Here is a 27,275-nt window from a genome sequence, read left to right as displayed (position 1 = left end):
AGAGACACGGGAGGGTTTGATGGGGCTGGCAGGAGCAGGTATGCTGCATAATGGGAGACAAAAGAATAAATGAACCTGAAAAAGTTAACATGAGTGCATGTGCGTGGGCCTACAGGGATGAGATGGTTCAGAACATAGGCCAAGGCAGTTCTGTGTGCCTCTGCTGGTGCGTACTTATATTTGGGGCTTCAGGCTGTTTTAGTGTACCCATATCCCATACATGATTTTTTCTTTCTTTTTTTTAACATTACAGTGGTGGATCATCATCCTCTCCGCAGTATCCCTAAAAATTGTAAAAAATAGTGTTTGTTTGCAAGTGCAAGCTGATCAAAGTTTACAGGAGTTACATCATTGTGTAAAACTGAACAGTGCTTACACCAGGCTTGACACCACAGCAGTGTCAAAGGTGTGAATGCTCCTCTTCTCACTGCTGTCAGGGTTTTAAAGCACTGGTGCACACATTCCAGCAGGAGGTCTGTGTGCAAAGCAGAGAAAATGAGCTCATATCCACTGTACACATCAAGTCTGCACACTCAGAATGGTCCAGCTGTCAGTTGGTCTGAATTAATATGAATGAAGAAACTTCCCACTGCCTCAGTCTATCATCCCCCATTCTCCTCCTCTGCTGCATTCATTTTCTTTAGATATTCCACTTTTTCATTGTTTGCCTTTGGGTGAAGTGTCACACAGCACAATGTGGAGTCTGGCCACCCCCAGGGAATACTAAAAGAGTGGAACATGAGTCAGTGAGCCACAGAGGCTAAGGCAGAGCACAGAGCCAGCCTGAAACAAAGGGGAGAGAGATAGTCATCAAAAGGGATTAAAAGGCAATCTGAGTGACAGGCAGACACACAGTGATAGAAATCTAAATGAAATGTAGGAGTGCTGGAGCATGCAGGGTTAAAAGTGAAGGACAGCAGAGATACACACAAAACACACAGAAGATGCCTAATCCGTGTTTACTCAAAGAAGATTCTGCAAACCACATAGAAGTCACAAAGCAAACCTGATTAGAAGGACTATTAGATACAGCTAATGCTTAGAACAACTCCCTTTAAAGAAGAAACTTGACAGATTATCGTTGTGTAGGAAATATGACAGCTTTGTTTCATACATAAAACACAAAAATAAAATAAAAAAAATATATATATATTTTTTAAAAATCATTTTCTTATTATCTGGACATGAGCAGTTCTTCTGTACACATATAATATTCAGATAACAAAACTCAGGCAACTCTTTAAAAAGTAAAGATATCCACTTTCCACAGAAAATGCAAGTTCTGAATGTGCCATGTCTTGAATGCAAACTACACAATTTAAAGTTTTTCAAAGCTTTTCTCACAACACTGTTTGCATCTTTCAGGGAGATGCACTTGGGGTACTGCGACAGTTTCTAACCTGACTTTCATTGAAATCTCTCCATCTCTGGGGCCACCCGCTGCTTCACACCACTGCCCATTGCCTTAGATCTGTAACTATAGCAACACTACCACCCAATTAAGATAAGCAAAGGCCAAGGAGATACACAGGGAATGACCTCAAGGTGGGACAGCCAAGGTCACATTTAGGTGGTAAAATTAAGTCAAAAGAAAAAACTAAATTATAACGAGTAAGAAAATGATATCCAGTGCAATATTTTCAAGAGATAGGTCGTCTAATTTGTTCAACTGGAACTCTGCCAACTTCCACAAAAACTAAACCAACAGTGAGCAGCATGGAGGCAGTCAAATAGATCCCCAAGCTGATACTTTTCTTGCAGTGTAAAGAAGTCTACTGAAAGAAATGCACGCTTGTATATATGCTCAGCTGTATTGATGTAAGCCAGGCTGTATCCACAGTAAATATTGAGTTTGGAAATGGTTTGAAAATGCAACGCTGCATGATTGCCCATCTTCTCATCTGCATTGTTTATTTCTCTCTCTGTCTTTCCCCCAGCTCAACCCAGTTTTGGTTTATCTCTTAACATAAATCTGATATACTGTATAGTGCCCATAAACAGGTCAGGTTTTGTACCACCAGTAATCAACATCCACACAAGTCTCACGATGCCACATTTTTAAGCAATAGGTTGAATAGTATCTGGGCATTGAATTTTTGGAAAACCCTATTCTAATCAATATTAAAAGTAACATGAAAGCTAGATACTCATTTGAACAAGTATCAATAACAAAAACAATCATACACAATGGACAAAACTCTGGCCCTTTCTGGCTCCAGTTTTGAACCAGTATAAGACCAGATGGTGATTTTAAATAATTAATAATATTTTGTTTAGAAAATTATGTTCTATTGTTGAAATCACTTTAGTATCGACATAGAGTTGACAGAGTAACAACACTATTACTGGCCCAGCAAATTAACTGTGTTATTCTATGCAGACATTTTTTCAGCTATTACTTTGATACTTGAAATGAAGAGGGTTGGCATACCAAGCCAATTTATTCTCCGCCATTGCCCGTCTGTTGCTTTAGTAATAAAACGCACTAAAATCTATGCCACCAGCTGTCTTGTTTGTTTCCCTGTTTGTCAGTAATTTCAATGTGTTTAAAAAGGTCAACCCGAAAAATGTATTCCCATGGTGTTGGAGACTTACTGAAAAGGCCAACTCCACTTTGGGACACTGATCTAATTAAATGGCCTTGCTGAACTGGAACTTCTCCGTGCTAGACTTGTACATCCATCAGCGTGAACTAAAAACCCCAAAACTTCCTTCAGGCCTCATCCCTCTTTCGTCCTATCTCCTCATCTTAAGTCACCAGTCTCTCAGCTGTCCTCTGTCTCCTCTATCAGTGTAGTGTTTGTTCCAGGTCTGCCCTGAGCCCTTCTCTGCACCTCTCTGTCTTTTGGCCTGTCAAACTGCTCTGCTCACTACATTTCTCTCCCCTCACAGCTCCTCCCATCATTCTACTGCCCCTCCAAAACAACCTCGCTCCTGTTTCCCCTGATTCCACTGATGGATCATGTACAGCTCTTCTGTTGTGAAAACTCTAGTGGCCTCACACTTTTATCCAACCAAAAGTTTTGCCAACACCTTATATGAGCCAATGTCAGAGCAGGGACTGAAAAAAACATTACTTTGCCTAATGTACAGCAATCTAGAGAAAAAAGCAATATCTATAATTACTTAAATATTAGTGCTGATAGAGTGTATATAAATGGACGTAGCTAACCTGCTAGTTGCTGCAGTCCATATAGGAAGTGAGCATGGGCACACTTCCGGCTCCATTGACTCTAGCTCCAGTTCAGTTTACATTAGAAAACTGTAACCCCTTTCTGCATAAATGCTGCTGTCCGGCTCGTTAATTTGGTCTTAAAATGCCCATATTAACGCACTCTATATGATCCTGTGTTTCTCTATTGCATCCGTAACTCAAGATATGAACATTAATAAGAGATTGACAGTGTTGCTACGTGTCGGCCCCCTGCCAAACCAGCGGTGAGGGCGGGATTGGCTCTTCGGTTGCTATGACACTCGTGGTAGGATTTCCAAATATGGAGCTCGGTTTCAAATTCGTCCCCTTAACTGCGACCCTTGATGAACTTCATTTGATTTGTACCAAACACTATGGGTGACACACCGTTAGTGCACTTCTTTATACAGTCTATGGTTAACGCTAAACGTGCCACTAAATCAACTATAGCAATAACGTCATTGTGACTCTTTGGAGTTTTAGAGATTCAGAATATATAGTTAAAAAAATTAACAAAATGTGAAGAAGGAGCCTTAAGTGGTTAGTGAAGAAAATTATCATTAGCGCTGTCCATGGTCCTGAAGTTTGAGAATAAAAGAAATACCTAGCATTTTTTTAAATCTTTTAAGTAAATTCAGATGTATCTTAAATATAAACAAAATTTACCATGCAAAAATGTATGTTATGGAGAAGGAATAATCCATTAAAATATAGTGATTACACTTTGCAGTCAAAATGGTGAAGTTGGCATGTGAGTAAGCAATCACGGGCAGGTAAAATGGTGGTGGGAAATGTAAAGAGACAGTCAAAAATGGCTGACTGTGAGAAGGGCAGGTGTGTGGTTGCTGGGTAAATGGAAAGCAGAGAGGGTTAGACCATGAGAAGAGGGATGAGCCGGCCCTGCAATGAGGGGCTGTGCAATGAGCCACGGCGCAGCATATGAAAAGCCCATCTTATTCCTGGTAGGAGATCTTACAGCTCACAGGTGGAGAGCGGCACTCACCTCCTATACCCTCTTACCAGGCTTTGAGTGTGTGCACTAAACACCATTCTGTACACTGCAGATACGGATTTCAATATGCTACGCTCCAGCCAGAATAATTTTTTATGTTTTTAACAAGTATAATGGGGAGTTATTTTTATGATTTTGTATGTGTGATGATGTTTTTTTGCACTATTGTTTGGGCTTACAACTTGGGACTATTATTCAAAGTTTCAATATACTGTGAAATATGAAAAAAATGGAAATATAACATATAACCATTAGTCCCGTGATAATTAAAATCCCCTTTTGAGGATACTATAAGTCAAAACTGAACCTGTTGAGGAAGAGCAGACTTATTATTACATACTGTATTTGTATTTTGTATGTTTTGTAGATTAGATAAGTGGCTTTGCTCCAGGTTTTGTGAGTTAGAACGAGCGCTAATATCACTTAAAGTTGAATTTAATAAAGCCTTTTTTCATCAATTAGGCTTGCACAATGAAAAAAAGGAGAATGGTAATGGGATTTTTTTTTTTTTTTTCCGTTGGCAGAGCACATTCTGTCTATTGAAAATTCTTGCCAACCGCGTACTTAGACATCTGAAATGAAAGGAATTCTTGGATTCGATGTTAACCCTCCTCAACGTGTCCACAGTGAACAGTGAATTTCTGCTTAAATCTTACTTCAAAATATAAAAACACAAATCTAACTGCAGTCATAACTAAAAATGCAAACCAGCAAAACACACTCCACTAAACTATTTTCCAGTCCCAAGTTTTGGTTTCAGCTCAGTATTTGCTAGAATGATGCAGTATAGATGATGCAACTGCTAGAGCTGAAACTGTCATGGCGGGTGTGTTCCATTTTACTGCACAACTTTCATATGTAAAATATCTAGCTACAGGATGATGTGCTATGAAGCAGTGCGCTCTAGCTGGGCATTTCTGAACTGAACTCTACCTTCTCTAACTCTACCCTCTCCATCACAATTACAAACCCTGCGCCAATGCCACCTGCCATCCTTAAGTGTCTCATACTCAGCTGCGTCGCCGTAAAGAATTTAATCTTGCCTCTAATTGCTCACACCACTGACTAAAGCTACTAAAAGCTGCTCTTGGAACATTTACAAGCCTTAATTGGGAGAACACTGGACAAGAATATGAATTTGGAGTTATCTGTCAGACTGTGTTAATGGTCCATTGGTCAGCGGTGGATTGGCTTGAAATGGAGGCGGGCGACTTTATGTTCAAGTGCATGTCTTGGTTGTCCATAGGGAGCGGGCAGGTTATTTGGCTGCAGTGTGCGAGCCTGTGGTAGCAGTGATAAGCTCCACTGCTTATCTCAATAACCAAGTCTGTGTATGTGAGATGAGGACACACTGCGAGAGCCAATTACAATTTTAAACTGTTATTTCAAATGCGTGGAAAATATCTGGCCAGGAAAAAGATTTTGAAAACAATAGTCAATCATCATGCTCTCTGTGTTAGTATTTAGGTGGCCCCATGACCACACAATGGCTCAAGAAAATGATTCTCACATAATATAACTAACACAAACAGAAATCGCTGCCAAATGTATATAAATAAAATATGGGATGTGTTAGCTATGTAACTGGTATTGCTGAAAAAGTAAAGAATATAATACAAGTAAGTAGTAATACTGTCTAAATACCAATCGCATATCTGTTTAGCCAAAAAAAAATTGACTTTCTATTTCCATGGAATCAGGCCAGGAATGTGCCACATCCAGAAAGTTATGCAGTGTTGCTTTAAAGATAGATGAAGATACAAGATGATATTAGATTTTATGACACGAATGAATCATTATTTTAAATACTGTTCTAAAACTTAATAAAAGAAACAATACCACTGACTTCTAGATGAAAACTGCAGAGGCGATTTCCTCCCACCCGTTTACGGTGTTTCATGTGTCACATTTGTTTTAAGTTCAATTATGTAACAACTAATAAATCTGTTATTGAAACTGAGTAGAAATGCTGCATATATCTTTTTATACTCCACTAAAACAAGCAATCATTTTGTTTCTCTCAGCTATCAGCAGTGTTTGAAATCGTCACCAGGCTGGCCAAATATGAGGCTGCCGTTTGTTGATCTGATGACTAATTCCACACAGTTAATGGAAAGATTTCCCTGCTCCTTATCACCACAGCAGCAATGGGGCAGTCTGGCTGGAAATTACCTCACCCAATTACCACCACTGACGGGATGTTATCGCTCTAATATTAGTGTTAGTCATGCAGTCTGAATCTAGAGGTAATGAAGCGGTGGACAGAGCCAATAGGACACACACAATCACGCTTACACAAACACACACACACACAAACAGGGCTGCATAACATCACAAAAGTTTTATGTGTTGAATATTTCAGTGAGGACAATGGCAAATGTTATGCATGATAGGTCTCCTTTAATGTCAGTACCAAGCTACAACAAGAATAGTGATACAATCGAAAGTAGGACGCTTAAGTTCGTGAAATATTGTCGAACCTATTGCACCTGTTCCTTTACGACAGATCATACAATTTAGTCTATGGTAAATATTAATCAGATTCATAACAACAATAACAACAACTGTAATATGACTGAGACTCCATATGACGACAAGCCCCACACACAGTGCAGCCAGTGATGGTGCTTAATTGTGTAGAAGCAGCAACAGGAGGGAGAGGGCCTTGTCACAGGAGCAGTGGATAAGAGAGCTCGCCCATAGCGACATTTCAGCGTTTGAATGCACTCTTGTTGGTGGAAAATCACACAGCCGCGCACACACAGCATGCACATAGCTTCGGGGTTTCAATATTCTGGGCCCGCTGTCCCACCTGGATGCTTGGTCTGCTGAAGGAGTGCACAGCAGAGGAGGCAGCGAGCAGAGAAAAGCATTTCACCTCACAGTAGGAGGGGGGGGTAGGGCTCGGCTGGTGCGCGCCATGAGTCTGTCACAAATGCATGGCCACACACAGACACTGAACCTGTATTAAGAGCCACTCGAGTCAAAGTAAGAGGGGGATCTGTGGATACATTGTGGAGTTCATATAAATTGGTGATTTTCTTATATGAAAGGTGATTGTCAAAGCTTTATAAAAGGAGCTCCGAGATCCATGTCTGGTGCATTTCATTACTATTAGTTGGTTACAGTTTGGTGTTATGCTTGTTTTTTTGACATTTTACATGCAGTACCTACACTCAGTTCTATGCATTTATATTTAACATCAAATATAGATGGACAATTGTTCTTTTACTAGACTACAACCATATTTGTATATGCTATAGTTCAACAGAAAATTACAAATTCTTTTCCAATTTAAAACAATTTTCAGCTTGTCTAAATGGTGCAGCAGATGGAAACAATAAAACAACCCAAATGAGGAAAAACAATATGAGGAGAAAATGAAACTAACATGAGATTCTTGCACGATGAATTTTAAATGTCTTTTGTGGACATTTGTATTATTCCTAACTTAATTTGGCTCTTCAATCTGTAATGCTGAAAAGATGGTCAGCCGTTGCCTTGGTAACAATTGGACAAGGACAGATGTAAGGAGAGAGATGGGTTAAAGAAGAGGCGACAGTACAGACAGATTGAGAACTAATGGAAAATCAATCAGGTACAAGTTGAACATTTTTAGAGATATCCTTCACCACTCACACAACTGAGAAATCTGTAGACCAACCACAATGAACTGAAGAGCTAAAGCCCAGTGTCATCTGCTCCTGTCTCCCTCAGCCAGAGAGCCTCACCAAAGAACTTCCTGAACAACTGTCTTATTTAGGCTACAAGAGGTGTTTGAAATAACATGAAAAGTCACAATGATTAAGTAGAAAGAATTCTGTGTCATGACATATTATTTCAGTGGCCTGACAGGGCAGAAGAGGTGCTCTCTCATCCTTTCACATTTGTACTAATGTACTATTGCTTTGGCCAAAAGAACAGAAAGAAAAAAAAAAAAACATGGTTGAGGTGAGTGTTTTTGCTTTGACACATTCCTTCCCATTTGCAGTGCACACGGCCTCAAATGGATCCTTCAGAGAACACAAAGCTCCTTCACGGTCGCTCTTCAAGGATACAGTGAGCAACAGATGGAGGAGGGGAATGATATGTGTCCGGGTTTTATAATGCATGCAGTAGTAAAGTCCAAAGAATATAAAATACAATTTAACCTTTTTATTTCATATAAGTATTTATGTATGTATTTATGCCAATTTAAAAAAGTGACTAATGTTTCCTCCATACACATGCTGTACACCTGCTGTATAGCCTACAGATCCCTGGAGCAAAGGATTCACATTTTTTTCATAAGGTGCAGTCAAAAAAGTGTACACACCTTCTCAGGCAATGTTTTTTTCTTAGGTTTATTACTTTCTACATTGTAGATACTGAGGACATCAAATATATGAAGCAAAATGTGTGGAATTATGTAACGAAGAACAAAATGTTAAATAACTCCTATAAATATTGATATATTTTAGACAGATTCCTCAAAGCTACCACCCTTTTCTTTGTTCACAGCTCTGCAAAGCCTTGGTCCTGCTCACTGAGCTTCATCATGAAGACACCTGGAATGATTTTCAGATAAAGAAAACTCCCCTTTTTAAACTTTTGACTGCTAGCATAAAAGCGTTCAGTTTTTGTTATCAGTGTAAATGAATATAAAACTTATTTAAAGCAGATCACTTAAGGATTTTACGACTCTTGGACCCAACATCAAAACCAAATCTCTTAATCAACTTGTAGGACTTTTAATGTAAACTGGAGCCTGGATACTTACTGGACACATAATTATACAACTCAGTTCTAATCTTAAAAGTACAATGCATCTTTTTCATGACTTAAACAGGTTGTGCCTGTGACCACACACTTCTGTAACTGCAAATAAAATGTCTCGGAAACAGAGAGGGAGAATTAAATCATGATGGCGAATTTATGTCCGGGCCATATTTACTGCTTTAATAAGAGTTGGGTAAGCAAAGAGGAGCGCTGCAGGGCAATGGGCCTGTGTCAGCAGATCCACACGCACACACGCACGCACTCTCACACACACACGCACACCCACGCATGCACGCACGCACTTGCGTGAGTGTGCGCGCACACACACACACGTCCTTGTCTACATGACCTGCTTTACATATCAGTCAATGCATAAGCAGTAGTAATTTACACTCCACAGCAGATGAAATGTTTATGCACATACTTACACTCTGCATGCTTAACACACTCTGGGGGTTAATAAGATAAAATCAAAAATGAAAAATATATATAAATGTGCATTGTATTGCATGAGATACAGATCAGATGAAGCGATATTGCAATATATGTCTGGGGGCAGTAGAGGGCAAGTGAGAAAATGAGTCTGTCTTAATTAAATGCCCTTCAGACATGAGCAGTAATAAACTCAGATTCTCACTACTTACAACTGTAAACAAATCCTTAACAATGCAATGTACTAAACCTGTGCACATTATTTCTGTATTTTTTAAACACAGCGACTGCACTGATGGCTGGTTGTGCGGCAGAGGTGCTAGGAGCTTAGCTGAACATGTCTGGCTCAGAAGCAGGCTGTGATAAGCAGGATAGGTCATACCAAGAGGGTATATGTTATAAGATAAAAGTTCACAGATAAAAGTGGCGATGTGCAGATAGAGGTTTGGTGCAGAATCTCAATCAGTTCATAATAACACTAAAAAGAGGCGCATACGGCTGAATATATGTGTAAATGTATTTGATCTTTCTGATGCAGAGTGGGGGTTCAAACATGATTTCTACAGAACATCATCTTTGAAAATCTCAAGGTGCATGCGTAAATTGCATACTGGCACAAGGGTGTATATATAGATAATAAACTGCTCTGTTGGTAAATTTTTGTTGGATAAAGGTAACAAAAATATTTAAATCTATGCAACATGAGCAGTTTTAGCCTCATTTGCCAATACATTTTTGGTTGAAATTGGAAATGCCATTTTGAGGGTGCTTAAAACTGAATGACTAAAAGAAATAAAAGACGCAAAACAAGTCAAACAAGTGTCAACTGTTACCAATGCCAACCATCTTGATAAATAATACATGGCATATTGCATGTGCGATGTTTTCCACCACTGCATTCTTCCACACAATCACACCAGGCTGTTTCTGTCAAACAATCACCAACGCTGCATTTACCCAAACAGACGAGCATGAAGTTCACCTTGACTTTTCCAGTGGATGTGGTGCATTTTATGGCTGAACTGAAAAGTCAGAATGGAGCCTTTATTTACCTCATGCTGTGCCATTTTAGGCCAGATGCCCTCCCTCACGCCACACAAACATTTATTTATTATCATGGAGTATGCTAAAATAGTGAATCTGACAATTAACATTCTCTGTTCAATGTTTAATGAAAATAGGATTCTTTTATTACCTGGATCCCCAAAAAGTAAAATGTTAGATTTCCAGGCAAAGTGATAACATCTCCATAAAAACAACCAGGAAGCAGAAAGGTTACACAGTGCACCTTTAAAGCCATAAGCCATAAAACTGAGACCTTTTTTTCACATTGAGAACATTGCAGGAGAAACACAATAGCATATATGTTTTAAAGGCAAACAGTTGTCCAAACCAAAATAAAGTAATGCTATATAGATACCCAAAGGTCATACCATCGTCGCCACACACCTACACACATATACGGTTCAACGGCATTTTCAAACCTGACAGCCTACTCTATATCCATGACTATAAAAGCCAGGTGATGACTGCAGTCTCAAGGGGCAGGATGAAGAGAGCAGCTGAAATGGAGGAGGGTCTGACCTGTGCTCTGCCCCCTGGAGGCCAAGCTGGCAGATGGGACAGACAGACGAAAGAGTGAAGCAGGTATATAACAGAGTAGTAGAATGATATGTCTATTCTCCTTGACATTCACATTGTACAGGGTGACTGATGTAGATATAGGCTGGCCAGGAGGCATGTCTGACTATGACGATGCTCTACAAATATGTAGTCAATATTGTAACAACTGATTAGAGAGCAGCACTAAAAAAAACCCCCACACAAATCAGATATAACAGCATGTTTTTTTTTCTAGAAGGACACACTGATGCAGTCCTGTCTCTTAGTATAACATTATGCCTGTCTGTATCATTGGTGTTGAGTGCTGTTGAACAACTTGAACGGCTTGATCCTGGAGATGCTCTGGCCCAGTCATCTAGTTAGTGGTTCACTTTTCAAGTACAAGCCAGACTAGCTAATTTCTAAATCTGAAACAGAAATCAGGCCAGTTTCAGATAAAAAACACAAAACAGAAACATCCAATGACACATGTGAAACAAAGGAGCTCATGGTCACCTATGATTTAAAAATAAAATGTATCTTATCTCAGAGTTTAGTGCTTCGACCATTGATTCTGCAGAAATCCATGATGTTTTTCCGTTGTTTTTTTTTTTTTTTTCCCCAATACGGACTGACGACGCATGTTCCTGATTGGCTAATCCACCTGTCAATCATGCCCATTTGAAAAGATTCACCTGTGACCGGACTCACATCTTTGTAAAGTATTGACAAAGTGTGTATCCCAAGCAAGAAACAAGACTAAACCAGATCACAAATAAATTGGATGAAAACCAGATTTAACTGAGGACAATCTACAACTATAATACATTACTAAAGCACACATTGTTACCATTAGTACCACCAGAAGAACCTGTAGATACCACAGTTTGAGAACCACTCATCTAGCAATGATAATTTGGACCTCATCAAACTTTGAATTGTTAAAATTATTGACATTAAACATGACAAATACCCACAGAAAGGAATGAATATGCCAGAGGCTATAATGCTATACCCTGATGAAAGAATAGTACTAATAATAATGCATCGTATTCATAAGGTGCCTTTCTGGACACTCAAGGTTGCCTTACAACAATAAATAAGTACAAAGGCATTCATATACAAAAGGAAGGATCTGCTCCCCATGGTGACGAGACGGGCAGAGGGAACAGAGAAAGGAGGAGGAGCAAATGGGTGTGGCAATGTGGAGGAGCTCAAAGAGATATGGAGGTCCGAGGTTGTGGAGGTCTTTGAATGAGGTGTGTGATAGGGAGCCAGTGGAGCTGCTGTAGGATGGGTGTGATGTGACTGATGGAGGGGGTGCTGCTGATGATGATGATGACGCTGGCAGCTAAGTTTTGGACCAAGTTTGTTGAGAGTGAGAATGTAGAAAGGACAGTACAACCGAATGTCTTGTCATTTTCCTCCATAACATAACTCCATCGCTTTCATGAACGAGAACTCCTCTGGCGAGTGGACACAGGGTGAAGCTGTTTTCTTTCCCAGTTTGCTTCTCCATTTGGTGTGAGCGGCCTCGGACCAGGCACTGTCAAAGCTCAGGCGGAGAAAATGAAATGAGAGAGGAGGGGGAGGAGAGGAGGAGAGATGGGGGTGAGGAGCGGTAGTGGTCTGTCGGGGTAAAGGTTACACAAAGCTGTTAAAAACACCTGATCTACCCATTCGCTGCTCACTTTGCCACTGGGAGAAGCAGCCAGCCATAGCCAGGACATGGTGTTTTCATTATGTGTGTACTTTAGGTTCTGTCTGTACATATCAACTAACACGCACCATTTGTCAAGGCACAGGCTTTTCATGTGGGTAGGAAGTGTTATGTAATCAGAAACAGGTTTAATAGGATTTTCTGTATAATGAAATATGATTATAGACTCAATTAACAAGGAAGAAGGGTTGCCTTGGGACCTTGGCTTCTTAATTGATCAGATAAAACTCCATTCATTCCAGTGGTGTAACCCAATTTCAGATGTCTTTTTCTATTACATATGTAGTCTAAAAACAACATGCAAGCACAGTATTGGTGGCAGTGTATTTAGTATCAGCCAAGCAGCCAGTCATGATTTTTGATACTTATGCCAAATTGACAAGCTGTTTCGGAATGCAGCAAAGATTATCACTAGCATATGTATGTCTTATATATCCAGACACACAAATGTCCATGTATGTCTTTTTCATGTCTGTTCAAGAAGAGTCACTAGCTCCTCATAGCGAGACAAGGCTCTAGGGGCAGCGTGAAGAGCCTGATGTAATGCCACTTTAAACATTGGAAAGGATCAGAGAGAACATCACACACTGTCACAAAACACAAAGCCCAATCCCTTCTCTTGGTGTGCCAGGCATCATTGAGGGGAAACTAGGAAGAACAACAAAGCTATTGAAGAAAACGGTGAAATATTTCATATGCTCTAAGCCGAGTCACGTAAAATACAAGAAGAGGAAATTCACAAAAAGACTTAGAGTCAAGCTGATGGTGTTGGCTTCAGCTCTGTTAGAGCCAGTATGGGCATTATGTGTTCCCAGTTTCCACCATACTCACCAGAATAGACTGTTGTGCCAGGCGACTGTGCACACAGAGAGCCGTCTGGGAGATAAGGGGCTAAATATAACCATTACACAGGCTTGCATCGTGCTCCTCCAGCCACCAGGCCGGCTGTCGCACTGAGACATGTGTGTTCCAGCAGGCAAAAAATTATCTAGATCTGACCCCATTGACGTAAACTGGCACAATGACATGGAAGAATTATGGAGATGATTTTCTATATTTGACAAGTACAGTCTATTGAAGATGTAAATAGTGATGCTTTTTGTTCATTAGCCCAATTCTCAAATCTAGAGCTCAAGATAACACAGACAATATTATTCATCTTGAGATTACGACTAGAAAACAGTTTTTATTTACAAAAGTCTTAGAAGAATGAAAATAATGTTCATATATTATGTGCACATTATATTGTGTATGTTAACACATGTACAATCGCAAATGACGTTCAAATAATATAACAAGGGGAATGCTCCAGCAAAGTGAAAACCTGAGTATTTTTGGTGGTGACAGACAAGCCAATTAACAGCCAACACACAAAGGCTGTGAACAAAGACAAGAATAGCATCGAAGACACAATGAGAGAGAATTAAAACCAGGGCTGTATTAAAAAATGGGACTTTCCTCTATGAAATGCCATATTTTAAACCACCACACTAGCCATTTTCCCAATCTTTAAGATGTATACTGCCCCCAATTAAATATGCAGCCTTTATGGATAAAAAGCTGTAGTTGCCGTCTTTAAAAAAAAGTCGTCCAAATAGTCTTCAGTGCAGAGCAAATAAAACTCCACGAGTGCTGGAAGAGGATGCCATCTGGGGTTAGCAATTATCCACTGAAGTAATGATCCTTTATTGCGCTATAGTTTTTTAGTGAAGCTGAGCCATTGTATTCTGACTTGAGCTTCCGAGCCTGTAAATGGGAAAAAGCATAATTATTTTATAAGCCATTTTTCTTCTTGAAAGCTGAATATTACTTGTATTAAAGATTCATGGGCATAATTTTGTGTGTTAGATTTTTATCTCATCTGTTTGAAGACACAGGACAGAGTTCTCCAATTAGGCGTCTACTCCATATATACAACCAAAAACACAAAGGAAATAGCCTGATAAAATGCTTCGTTTTTGAAGAAACAGAAAGAGCGCCTAATCTTTTTAATGACAATGGATGAGTTTTCAACCTTTCTTGCACTAAAACAATACATTTGGCACATAGTATGTCTGAGAGGAATTTAGTGAATAAATTATTCAGAATTCTATTAGAGCTCATGTTGACCCAGAAAATGAGACAAATGAAGGTCACTTTACTTTTACCGCTTAAGTGTGACAAACAATTCAAACTATATACAGCGCCATTATCAGAGATATTTTGGAAGAACCTTTGGGGCCCTTTTTAAGTGTTTAAACATGATTGACTGTGCTAGCAATTATATGCCAGAGTAAACCTGATGCTCTGTCTGATGTAATGTTATAAACCTTTGAGAGTACACTGGTTCATAACATTATAGTAAAGGCTCTATTCTGAGTTAAGGCTCTATTCTGAGTTAAGGCTCTATTCTGAGTTAAGGCTCTATTCTGAGTTAAGGCTCTATTCTGAGTTAAGGCTCTATTCTGAGTTAAGGCTCTATTGTGAGATGATCAAATGTAGCAGTGATATTATCATCCAGTTGTTCTGCTTCCTAAACATCATTGGATAATCATCTTTATATACACTGTGTACAGTGGACTGTCTGTATTCACATTATTTTACCCTTTCTCCTCTGTTCACTATCTGACATAAAATGCAATTTGCTGCGGAGAGAAAAGCAGAGATAATTGAAGAAATGCTTTATAGTAAAGAGCTCTCTGAGTCCAGCACCATAATCATCACTATGATGATACAATCATTTCTGCATAAAGTAGACTACTGGAGTCACATTATATATCTAATGTTACACTGAGACACAGAACTGTACAGATGCACAGTGTATGGGATACAGTGCTGCTCCACTGGGTTAGCTGCTCTGCTTTTCAGATACTATAATCAGAGGCGCACATGGAGCATGAACACAGATGTTTTAAGCACATCAGACATCTCAAAACTGTCAGAAACAACTGAAGAGTATTTCTTCCTAACTATTCACAACATTAACATTAAGTACTAAGACACACGTTGTGAGGACTATAGTGGGCTATATAGTGCTGTGAAAGTTATAACTCCAAAACTTCCATACCTTTAGAAAAACTTTGGACCTAGTGCAGCACAGTGACGGTTATATAAGACATACCTGACAGTTTTCATCTTCTACTGTATGTTATGGCCTGTGATTGACAGGTCTGAAAGTGCCAGATATCTTTTGCATCAGTAAATATATATGGACACCTTGAGAAGGTTCACTGTTACCATGGTAATGACAGAACATAAGGCTCCAGATTGAGTGAGTTCCTGTTTAAACTTCTGGAGGGACACAAGACAGGTGATGTGCATATTGTACACGCAACTTGGCGCTAAAATGTTAATGTGTATGCAAATAGGGCTTTTGCAGTGGCTTCAAAAGATCCCATCTATCATGGACAAAGGAGAAACTTCAAAGCCAAGACACTGGGATAAGAAGATTCCCCAACACAGCGAGGCATACTAACTGCTCACAACAGGATTACACCTACAAGCCTGGAGATGCCATTTATCTACTTCTGTTTCAGTGTGTTTAAGTCCAGCAAAATACTATTACTATTAAATTTAAAAACTAAATGCTTCTTTGAAACGTATGGGTAAAACAAAAAGCACATGAGAAAGGGCAGACACAGATCAAATACGCCTGTGAGAAATCCACCCACGGGACATGAGGCTCTGCAGGCATTAGCAGTAAGGAGGAGTCCTACTCAAAGCACTCGCACCGGGATAATGGAAACTACAGAAAAAGACCACATAATCTTATTTTGCATTATGAAAACTTTGGAACATACAAAAAGTAAATAGCACTAGGACTATGAATGTCAATATATCACAATTTTTCATTCAAACTTTCTGAATGAAAAAGTACCGACATTGTGACAAAAGATAAAAATGAGATTACTTAGTTAAAATCCTTTAGCTAAGGTAGTCCTGACCAAGCCTAGTTCAAGATCTAGAGATGGGTCCCTGGGCGATTTGAAATCCCTACCTATAAGACTTTGGAAGAAGTTTACACATCGAAATGCAATTACAGACATTCACCAGCATTCACCAGCAGGACAGAAGAGCTAAGATCTTATCAAACATGTACTTGGGATTTTTACATTCCTCGCTTACTCCTGCCTATGACTTCCCACTCCCGCACAAACTCCCCAGAGATTGCGCACAGTGGGGATGTTGTCAGTGGAGGATTAGGGGGTCTCTGATCTGCTTAATGGCCAGTAATGGTGCAGGGCCAACAAACTGAAGACATGTTGGAGATCTGGTGAAGACCAGCATCACCTCCTCCCTCCATGACGATGCCCTATACTGATTTTATACAACTCCGCTTTCCTCTAGGGATCTCATTATACTGGCTATAGCCACTCTGTATATATCTGTATTAATACAATAAGCAGCTGAGACAATGTTGAGAAAAAATAAAGAAAACTGTAAAGAAAAAAATCTGAAGTGAAAAGGTAACTGTGAGAGATGTTTTATGTTTGGGTGATATAATGTTGCAGTGTGTAGCCTAAGGTTCCAGATTGTTGTTACTTTACAGATGGTTGGGAGCCTCATAGCAGATTTATGAGTTGCTGTATAGCGGCTATAGAAACTTATACATTCCGTACATCCATGTGGCCATATGTGAGCCGTGCTTGTTTTGTTTGAGTAATGTCATCATTTGTTTTCAAGGTAAATAAGCAATTAGAAGCACCAAGGATGTGCCAAGATACAGCATCTAATTGAAAACCAGATGTAGAGGATTACATTGAAATTCATTAACAGTTGCAAGCTCCAATAATAATTGGAGGTAAAGCAACAACTACCCCTTCCTGTTTGTTTCATCTTCACACTACAATGTAACTCTATGTAAGATTTTTATTTTAAATTTCACAAACATGAACCATGTTCATGTACAAATTAAATAGAACTTTGGCTGGTAACACTTCTACTGTTGATTTATTCTTAATTACAAAATAAAATTGACGCAAGGTCTCATTTATTTAGATCATAATTTGGATCTTAAGAGGATCTTAAACCAGAGAGAGCCTCACATAAGTCTGATATGTGGGTTGCCAGTTCCAATGCTGAAATTCAGTTGGTTCAAAGGACTCTCTAATCTGAATCATCACTGCGTAAAGGCTACAGGCTACATAAAGTTCCTTTAATTTACCAGTATAGTTGGGGTAACTGCCTACTTCCTTAAAGTTTGAAAATCATTTAGGTGTTTTGAAATGTTCACCCTGAGACAATGTTTTTGCAAAAGCCCTTCTATTTTGAGCAACCATCAGTCTCCAGCCAGTGAAGCCTGGGCCCGTTTTGACAGTAAATAACCCAACAGGCAAATGTCATGGCTATTAAATGAATTAAGTCTGATCGATGTCAGCTCCAGAGCACAGGAATATAAATTTACTTGAAATGAGACACAAAACCGACACCAATAAAACAAGTCATCTGTTTATATCTGCCTGAGCGAGTGTGTGGTCCCTCTGCACGTGTGTGTTGGCTTGTTTGTGAGGAGTGGGAGGAAAGGTGAGGTGACAGAGTGACGAAGGAATTATGGAGGGTTAAGGTACGGGCTTTGTAGAACCACTGCAGGTAAAAAAAAGACAATGAGAAAGTGATTTCCCATGTCAGCACAGAAACGCTTACATACACAGTTTTGCACAGCCACTGAAAAAATGAGCATCTCACAAAGACAAGTAAAGATCAATGTCAGGCAGCCAATTTTTCTGAATCCATTCTTTGTTTTTCCAGCATCTCTCCAACTGAAATCATTCCATTAGTGATCAGACAGAAACTGAGTAGTGTCTTTGTAAAGCCAGCTACAGGACTGGAGCAGCACAGAGCTTTGATCATTGATTTGTGCCCCCGAATACAACTCACCAGAGCCTCCCACAGAGCCACACTCAACTGTTAATCATGGAGATCCATCAGCACAATGGTCTGAACCAGAACTGTAGACACAATGTACTACTTAAGCTTATGCTATGTACTGTATAAATAAATGTGATAATATAATAGGTCAAAATCCTTTATAATCCCATTAAATTAGACTAATGACTGTTTTTGCTTGACCAAGAAACTATTGTTCAATGAATTGACTAAACAACAAATGCTCCACAGTTCTAAATATATGTGGACTTAAGTGATGTAGGATTTGCATAACACCACAAACAGCTAAACAAACCACAGCCGCAAATAAAAGTTTTTGCCCAACTTTCAATCTATTAATATCTACAATAAATTAAATGGGAATATGATTTTAAACATTACAAACATTCACTATTATACACAAATGCATTTCATAAAGATCAGACAGCGGTTTAGGTCAATGCTTCTGACATAAAAACGTTATGTCAAAGCCACAGTAAAAATATAATATATACATACATCAAAAATCAGTCCTTGGTTTAGATTTGTTTATGCTCCTTTGACAGTCTCTCTAGCAGCCCCTGTAGTTCTGCTGATACACCGCAGTGCTCTGTCCAGAACAGTCAGACCTATTGATTTACCATCAGTGGGCAGGACATGTAGGGTCCTGCCCCAAGGTGTATAAATAATACATTTGGACCTTGGGCTTTGGCAGGTTTGAGACCACCACAGCTGCCATGTGCTACAGCCATAAAACAGCAGAAGCAGCAGTCAGCATTGATATAGGGAGCGGAGATGTGGATGTTTTTCAGTTGGAGTTAAAGATGCAGAGCTGCTGTGCCTCATCTACGACTATGCGTTTGTGTACTCTTCGATATGAGGTCCTATGAAATATGCATGAAGTATGCTGAACCCCCGCCCCTCTCCTACGGGGCAGCAGCAGGGTCCTTCAGGCCCATGAGCTCATATCAGCCCTCCCACACACAGCAACACACACACACACACTCACATAGTACGACAGTGTTCAGGCCTCAGACTGATGAATGCCTGTCCTTCACATCGCTCATGCAACATCCTCAAGAGGGCGATATGTCGGAATCAGGACAGATGGAGAACAGAAGATGGAAATATACAGAGAAAGAACTGGTGCAATGTAGAGGAGCGAGTGAAAAGTTATATATAACATCATAGTGCTTCATTACAGCATTGATTAGAATAGTGACACATGCATATTGTAAGTAAGTGTGTTGTAATGCTGTTATGTAAAATGGACCAGAATGTAAGCTATTGATCTTACCATAATAAATCACACATATTAAAATAACGCATTGTGTTTAAATGTCGCATGTTTAAATGGTTCAAAATGACCTCTAAAGTGTCGTGGAGTGATTTCTACAAGGAAGAGACATGCCTTTGTAATGTTTTGTTGCACGCTTTTGTTTTCACTTGCTGGGAGGAATACAACTGAGAACAACTGGACCATCCCTTGCACCCAGCTTTTGAACAAAAAAGCAGCGATATCAATGTCTAACCCCAGCATATGTTGTAAATATAAATGAACAGATATGATAGCCATCTTATTCTCACCAACTAATGCCCCCAATTAACATTACACATCATTTCAGTAATCCAAAATGGCACAGAGGTTTACTGTTTGTCATCATGCTGTAAAAGTTACAGTAAGTTGTAATTAAGAAGACGTTTGCTGCAGCACTAATGATGAACTCTTTGGAGCAGAACAAACAAGCACAAGTATAAAGCAGACACACTCACAGTCCCGGTCCATCTGTTTACTGGAGGAGTCGTGGTGCTCAGTGACTGGTTTAAGTGAGTGGAAAATAGTCCCTCTCCCACATGCACAGACATGACATCAGATTTCGTGTGCCCGGCTGTGTGGGTAGTCTTTGAATATTTGGTCTGCCACTTGAGCAGATGAATCCAAAAGATGGCTTGAGTTTTCATCTATGCCTTTGCTGTTGCATGTTAACTTTGTTCTTTCTCCTCTATTCACGTTTTATCGGCAGACTTTGTTTTTGGGGCTTTTGTTTGGCTGCCATGCCCTGTGAGCACTGTTTAATTTCTCCACTGCGTTCCCTTGGGAGACAAAGGCGGGTGGGTTGGTTCAACGGGGAGGACGGGGGCAGAGGCACTTCATTAATCAATCAACTAGCTAAGAAAATTTACCTAATTAACGGCTAATTACAGATCTGGGCATAGTGCCAGCTGGCATCCCATTCACCTCCGCCAACTCGACCCCCTCAGTCGCCCAGATGACACGAGAGGTAAACAGCCCGCCCCAATCTTCCCCAGTCTTTGCTTTTGCCTTTAGAAGACTCATTAGCACAGCTACTTAGCCATTACATCATTTACAGAAGCATCAACTGACAATAGAGAACTTCAATCTTCACTTTTTACTACAGTGTTAGTAAGATATTTGTCCTACCACAGAAATATTAGTAGTCATCAGGAGGCTGGATGGCACCGCCAAGCTCTGGAGATTCTTCTCTTGGCCGGTCCACTTGCCCCGTTTAGCACGCCAGGCCCGCTGAATCCTGGAGAAATTAGTAAACAGAAAATCTTAGACACCTTCTTGTACTTGCTTTACTTACGCTTATATTAGCGTAAGGTTTCAAAATTATATATACAAAAGACCCGTTGAGTACATGGCCTTCTGAACAAAATCCTTGACTAGCACAATAATAATAATAGTTGTTTTTGTACTGAATTGTGTTCCATGTTTATTTTTAGAAATGGCTTATTTCACTCAATACTAGAAAACAATAAGAACTTCAACTTTGCCTGAAACTACAATATCTCTACACAATTCCAAAAGTTCAAGAAGTGTCTTTCATCTTTGCAGTGGAGCTAACAATAGGACCCTGACTAGAGACCAGCAGTAAGATCAATTACTCAATGGAGAAACACATTCACCTCCAGTGGAGCAGAGACAGCCGGTCCAAATGGAACAAATTGAATTAAGCCATAACTTGGAGCTCCAAAACCAATACCTTTCCTCTGGCCTTTGTCTATCTATACTCTCCTCACTTTTATTCAATACTCCTTTCTTCTACATCTCTGTTCTGCTGCGCGTCTTGGTCCACTGCAGACTTTCAAGTTTATTCAGTCCCCAAAATTTCTTCAAAACGAGACCTCAGGCCACTGCTGTTCTTCACAGTTGCATCTATGCCTATTAAGACAGCTTCCATGTTTCAGTGGAGAGTTGGATAGCAATCTGCCGGGGTCATGCACTCCGAGGTGAGCTCTGACCCCGACAGTGAAACTTAATCAGCAGCAAGATTGAATTAAGCCAAAACACATTTGATGTCTTTCTAATAAAGTAATAAAGCTGCTGTGAGGTCACCAGGGACCACTGTGGCAGGTACTTTGCTTAATCATGAATAACCGTAGAAGGGACGATAACATATTAAATAACTACAGAATCAAGCAGACAAATATTTGATCTTGATTTGGATCATAAACATGGAAGTACAGGACACTCACACAGTAGCCTTGATTTCCAAGCGACGAGTTTTATTGTCAACATCTTCCTCTTTGCGGCGAGAGCTGCTCCTATGACATGGCAAGAACAAATATTACACTAAAATCAAACAAATGACTACTGCAAGGTTTGTCAAATATAAGGTGGAAACAGGGAGGAATATTGGAACATGGTAATCACAACTGTATGCCCTCTCAAGTCCTATATGTATGATAACCAGGATTTTTACATTTCTTTTGGACTCAGTGGTATTTCATCTTGTATAAATTAAATTCATAAAAATATGTATACAAATTTACAACAAAATACAAGCAAATCATGTTTTTGTGTGTGCAATAAACACCACTGTTAGGTAATGAAGTTTAAATGTGGATAAAACAGCCCTACAACCTAAAAAAGTTGAGCTTAATGTTGGACCTTTAAACAAAGACATTCCATGTGTGCACAGCTCACCTCTCCTGCTTCATTGCTTGTCCTCCACTGTGATTGCAATAGCGATGATACCTCTTCACTTCCTCCTATAGAAGAGTGAAAATATTTGCGTTTTTGCATTTTCTTCCAATAGCACTCAATATACAAAGTAATAAACTCGGGCTTTCTTATTTGTGGCAATATGTTGTAGAGAAAGAGTATTTTAATATCTAATTCTGAACACTTTTGTAAGGTTGGCCTCCTGAGAGTCAAATGACAACCATGTTTTAAGTCAATTAGCGTAATGCACATATAATTAACAAACCAAAACAATATGGCGAGCAGGGCAGTTCATATTATGGTGTGCTGTTGGTTTGTGTAACAGTGGAGCAGGATACCAGCATGTGTGCTCTCTGCAGGTGTGAGCAGTCACACAGCGGCTCTGGTGGGGGGGGGGGGGGGGGGGGGGGGCGCTGTGAGGACACTGCAGTTCAGCTCTGTGGGTCCAGACAGATGGATGGGCTCCTACCGCAACTAATACATGACAATGCCCCCTCTCTCCCACACACAAACTTAATGTATCAAATTTTTGAGGGATTTAATAGGCAATGATGCAATAATTTCAAGATCACAATTTTCACATATCAATGCATAACTACAGCTGTTTGGCAACTGGGGCTGAATTTATGGCCCTGTGCAATGCTCTTTATACTGGCTTCACCAGCTGTAGACCTCACCACACCAGTGGTGAACTTGTCGTAAAATTCTGCATATGTAGTCATTATACAATTATTTATTCAACTTCTATGATCTTGTTTCATAGATATAACAGCAAGTGCTCTGAGCACTCTGTAAAAGGCCAAAGGGGGTTGAGAAATAACTATACTTACAAGTGTTATACTGTGTGAACTCAACACAGATGGTGAGGCTAAAACAGGCATTTGGAGGAACATACTCCGGGTTTGTCTGTACTTCCTGCAGCTGCTGGCACCATTTTGTTGCATTTCATAACCGGGAACTTGGACAGGAGGAACTATCCACAATATAATCAATCATCCAAACTATGAGCTGCTTCTGACAAATAGGAAAATTATATACACAATTAGATGATCTTTGTAAGAAAAATAGCGTAAAGAGATAAAATGGAAAACAGTGGCCTCCTCTGCCCTTTAATTGATGAGTTATTAAAATCATAATTTCTTGGAGACCTAGTTCTATCAGAGAGATGGATGACCAGGATATTAACAGTCACATTCACACCCAGCAAAATGAAAAGACAAAAGCTGAATCAGTGTGGGCTGTGGCAGAGTGGATTTGTTGCGCTTTAGAGACCCTTTAACTAACATGTTTGTTTGTATCAAATGAGTAGAGTGTCAGTATGTGTCAATGAGATCTAAGGTACCAAATAATCAAAGCAAATGTCCACTCAGAGGCAGGACCAAACCAGGAGAAATGCTCATTAATCGTACCACTGGAAATCGAGTCAACATTTACTTTCACTTGACTCACTTAGAACAAAAACCCTTGCAGAGAGAGGCATGAAGAGGAAAGTGATCTTGTCCTTTACACATGTAAATAATTAGTAACAAGTATCTCAATTCGTATGTACCTTAAATATCATTGTCACAATACTAAAATGTTATACTAAAGACAAGGCTTGATACTTAAATGATATCTCAATGATAATAAATGATACATTTTGAAGGTTTTTTTTTTTTTTTATATTAACATGTGGTCTCATACAGAGCAAGAATGTTCAAAAAACAAAAAAAAACAAAAACATTTTTTCCTATTTATATAAATTATTCCAGTATTAATACACATAATATGATAAAGAGTAGTATATTGTTTCAATACAAGCTCTAGAATTGTTAAGCAGCTTTTTCTGAACAACCCTAACCCAAAAACACTTAAAAACAAATGTCAGGTTTTCAGCATGTGTTCAGAGGGAAAGGTCAGCTGATTACTTGAATAAAACAAAAGGACCATTTCATTTGATTTGTTCAAATGTTCTTGCTGAATGGGGCATGTTTCAGCAGGCTCCAATTGTGAATTTGTGGTTTAGTGAAGATTAGCTATAATTTTCATTGATACCGGCCATCACAAAGCTCATACATTAATCTACTTGAAGACAATGTCTGGCAGCAAATTCCACACTTTACCACATCATAAGTTTCTATATCTATCTATCTATCTATCTATCTATCTATCTATCTATCTATCTCTCTATCTATCTATCTATCTATCTCTCTATCTCTCTATCTCTATCTCTCTCTATCTCTCTATCTCTATCTCTCTCTATCTCTCTATCTCTCTCTCTATCTATCTCTCTCTATCTATATCTATATCTCTCTCTATCTATATCTATATCTATATCTATATCTATATCTATATCTATATCTATATCTATATCTCTATCTATCTCTATCTATCTCTATCTATCTCTATCTATCTCTATCTATCTCTATCTATCTCTATCTATCTCTATCTATCTCTATCTATCTCTATCTATCTCTATCTATCTCTATCTATCTCTCTATCTCTATCTATCTCTATCTCTCTCTATCTATCTCTATCTATCTCTATCTATCTCTATCTATCTCTATCTATCTCTATCTATCTCTATCTATCTCTATCTATCTCTATCTATCTCTATCTATCTCTATCTATCTCTATCTATCTCTATCTATCTCTATCTATCTCTATCTATCTCTATCTATCTCTATCTATCTCTATCTATCTCTATCTATCTCTATCTATCTCTATCTATCTCTATCTATCTCTATCTATCTCTATCTATCTCTATCTATCTCTATACACACACACACATTATATATATATATATATATATATATATATATATATATATATATATATATATATATATATATATATATATACACATATACATATACACACACATATATATATACATATATAAGCACACAAATATACACATACATATACATATGCATATACATATACATATACATATACACATATCCATCCTAAGTTGCAAAGTTGCGTTTTTTTCATACCGTGTTTTTGTATTGATGCCTGAACCAAACCAAAGTTTCTCAATGGGTTTAAATCTGACACTGGACAGACACCAGCATTGCTGATCATGCAGTAAAGACCCAAAAGGGAGGATTTGACTCTTTGCTTGGTTATTTTTTGTTGTTTATAAATTTTCAAAAAGACTAAAAAGAAGTGACAGTGCTTGTTATGGGACTTGTAAGACACCTATATAATAATGCACCTCATCTCACTCCTACACAGGTTATTGCAAAATGTTTGAGTGAGCACTCAGCTCTGTCCCACCGGAGGAGAGCAGATCATGTGTATCTGATACAACCCCCATGCATCACACAAGTATTAATGCACCTTATCCGAGCTGAGGTTTGCAAGGGAACGGTATGTTCTTCAGTCTCATTAGTGACAAATGCAAACTAAAACATGTCTCCCAATAGAAAAAAACAACTAAAATGACAAAAAAAATAAAAGACCATAGCTCATTTGGACTTCACAACAGCCTGGAAAGTGTCAGAACATTTTCAGAAAAAGATGAATAGCAAATTACACCCGGAAGTAGAGTTTTTGCAATCAAATAAAACAAAGAAAAAAGAAACATTAAAGATTAAAAAAAAAAACCCACAAGATTAAATAAACAACTGAATAACCTACAGGACCAAACATCTATGCTGACTTTTTTAAACTATGGCAAACAGTTCATAAGCCTGAGGAAAAGCCCTAGCATTTGAAGACAAAACCTGAAAGAATATATCATTTTATCTGTACATACAGAAAGCAGGTGCCTCTGTAGACTAGTGGACGGACAGAAGAGCATGGCTGGTTTGATCCACAGCTCTTGGGTTTACAGAGCAAGTGCTTTGGCAACAATGTCACCTGTGCCATATATTTCATCCATAACCTCATTAAAACGTTGCTTCTCTTTCCCCTCTCATTGGCATGCTGTTTAAATAAACACTGTGTAAAATGTCTAACAACATGGACCCTGGGCCATAAAGCTCCCTGCTCTCATTGATTATGGCGTAATAGCCACATAGATTAATGCGCTTCTCGGGGGTTCACGCCTCAATAATGAATCTGAATCACTCAGAGAGACACAGTAAGTACAACAGCCTGTATATAACCTGCATTTATACATGGACTCATTTTTCACACACCAATTACTGATCAGTCTAACAAATGCAATGCAGGTGGGTGCTTTTGTGCCGGTCAATTACTTCACATTTTGTAAAGATATTATTCAAGCCAAATTATGACATTTACCTTAGAATCTATTTTACAGAGTGGTCTATGTGTTATAAGTAGGTACGCTTTTATGGAAAGTGCGTTTGCTACTGGTCAGTAGGACCAAATAACATAAGGATACGATGGAAGTAATGCAGTTGTCATTGTAGTAGTAGGCAGTACTTGTAGTAGTAAGGGAGACGTAGGAAGTAGTAGTAGTGATAGTAGTATTAGTAGTAGTACATGCTGTAGGAGAATAAATACTTGGTGTTAATGCAAGTATAAATTACTTTTACATCATTTTATTTATGAACAATAATTTTACTCAAACAGATAACTGCAGGACACACATCTGCTGCTTCTTCTTCTCTTCACCCCATTCTGATGCCTGACACTGGGGATGGATCAATCAAACTTGTCATATTGTAAGGATGTAAAATGAAGCAAGAGAGGCAGATTGGGACAGAGCAATGGTCCAAACCGAGAGGAGGAATGAATTACAGTCTATTATGTGTGTGTGTGTGTCTTGGACGGATGCATCAGGAGGATA

The 27,275-nt window shown here is 39.0% G+C and overlaps 1 protein-coding gene across 1 annotated transcript in view; it reads right to left on the bottom strand.

Annotated features, from left to right (window-relative positions):
• Window positions 1-27,275, bottom strand: part of schip1 (schwannomin interacting protein 1) — a 154,783-nt gene that overhangs the window by 126,461 nt on the left and 1,047 nt on the right. Inside the window, exons 3-5 of the mRNA XM_033976913.2 lie at window positions 22,514-22,578; window positions 22,063-22,131; window positions 21,005-21,113 (exon numbers count right to left, since the gene is read on the bottom strand). Of these exons, the coding sequence (XP_033832804.2) occupies window positions 21,005-21,113; window positions 22,063-22,131; window positions 22,514-22,578 (243 nt within the window). The remainder of the gene's footprint in view (window positions 1-21,004; window positions 21,114-22,062; window positions 22,132-22,513; window positions 22,579-27,275) is intronic.

This window comes from Periophthalmus magnuspinnatus, chromosome 13 (genome assembly GCF_009829125.3).
Source record: "Periophthalmus magnuspinnatus isolate fPerMag1 chromosome 13, fPerMag1.2.pri, whole genome shotgun sequence".
In the NCBI taxonomy this organism is placed as follows: Eukaryota; Metazoa; Chordata; class Actinopteri; order Gobiiformes; family Gobiidae; genus Periophthalmus; species Periophthalmus magnuspinnatus.
The sequence above is the reverse complement of the archived record's forward strand: the minus strand, read 5'-3'. Positions and strand labels throughout refer to the sequence as shown.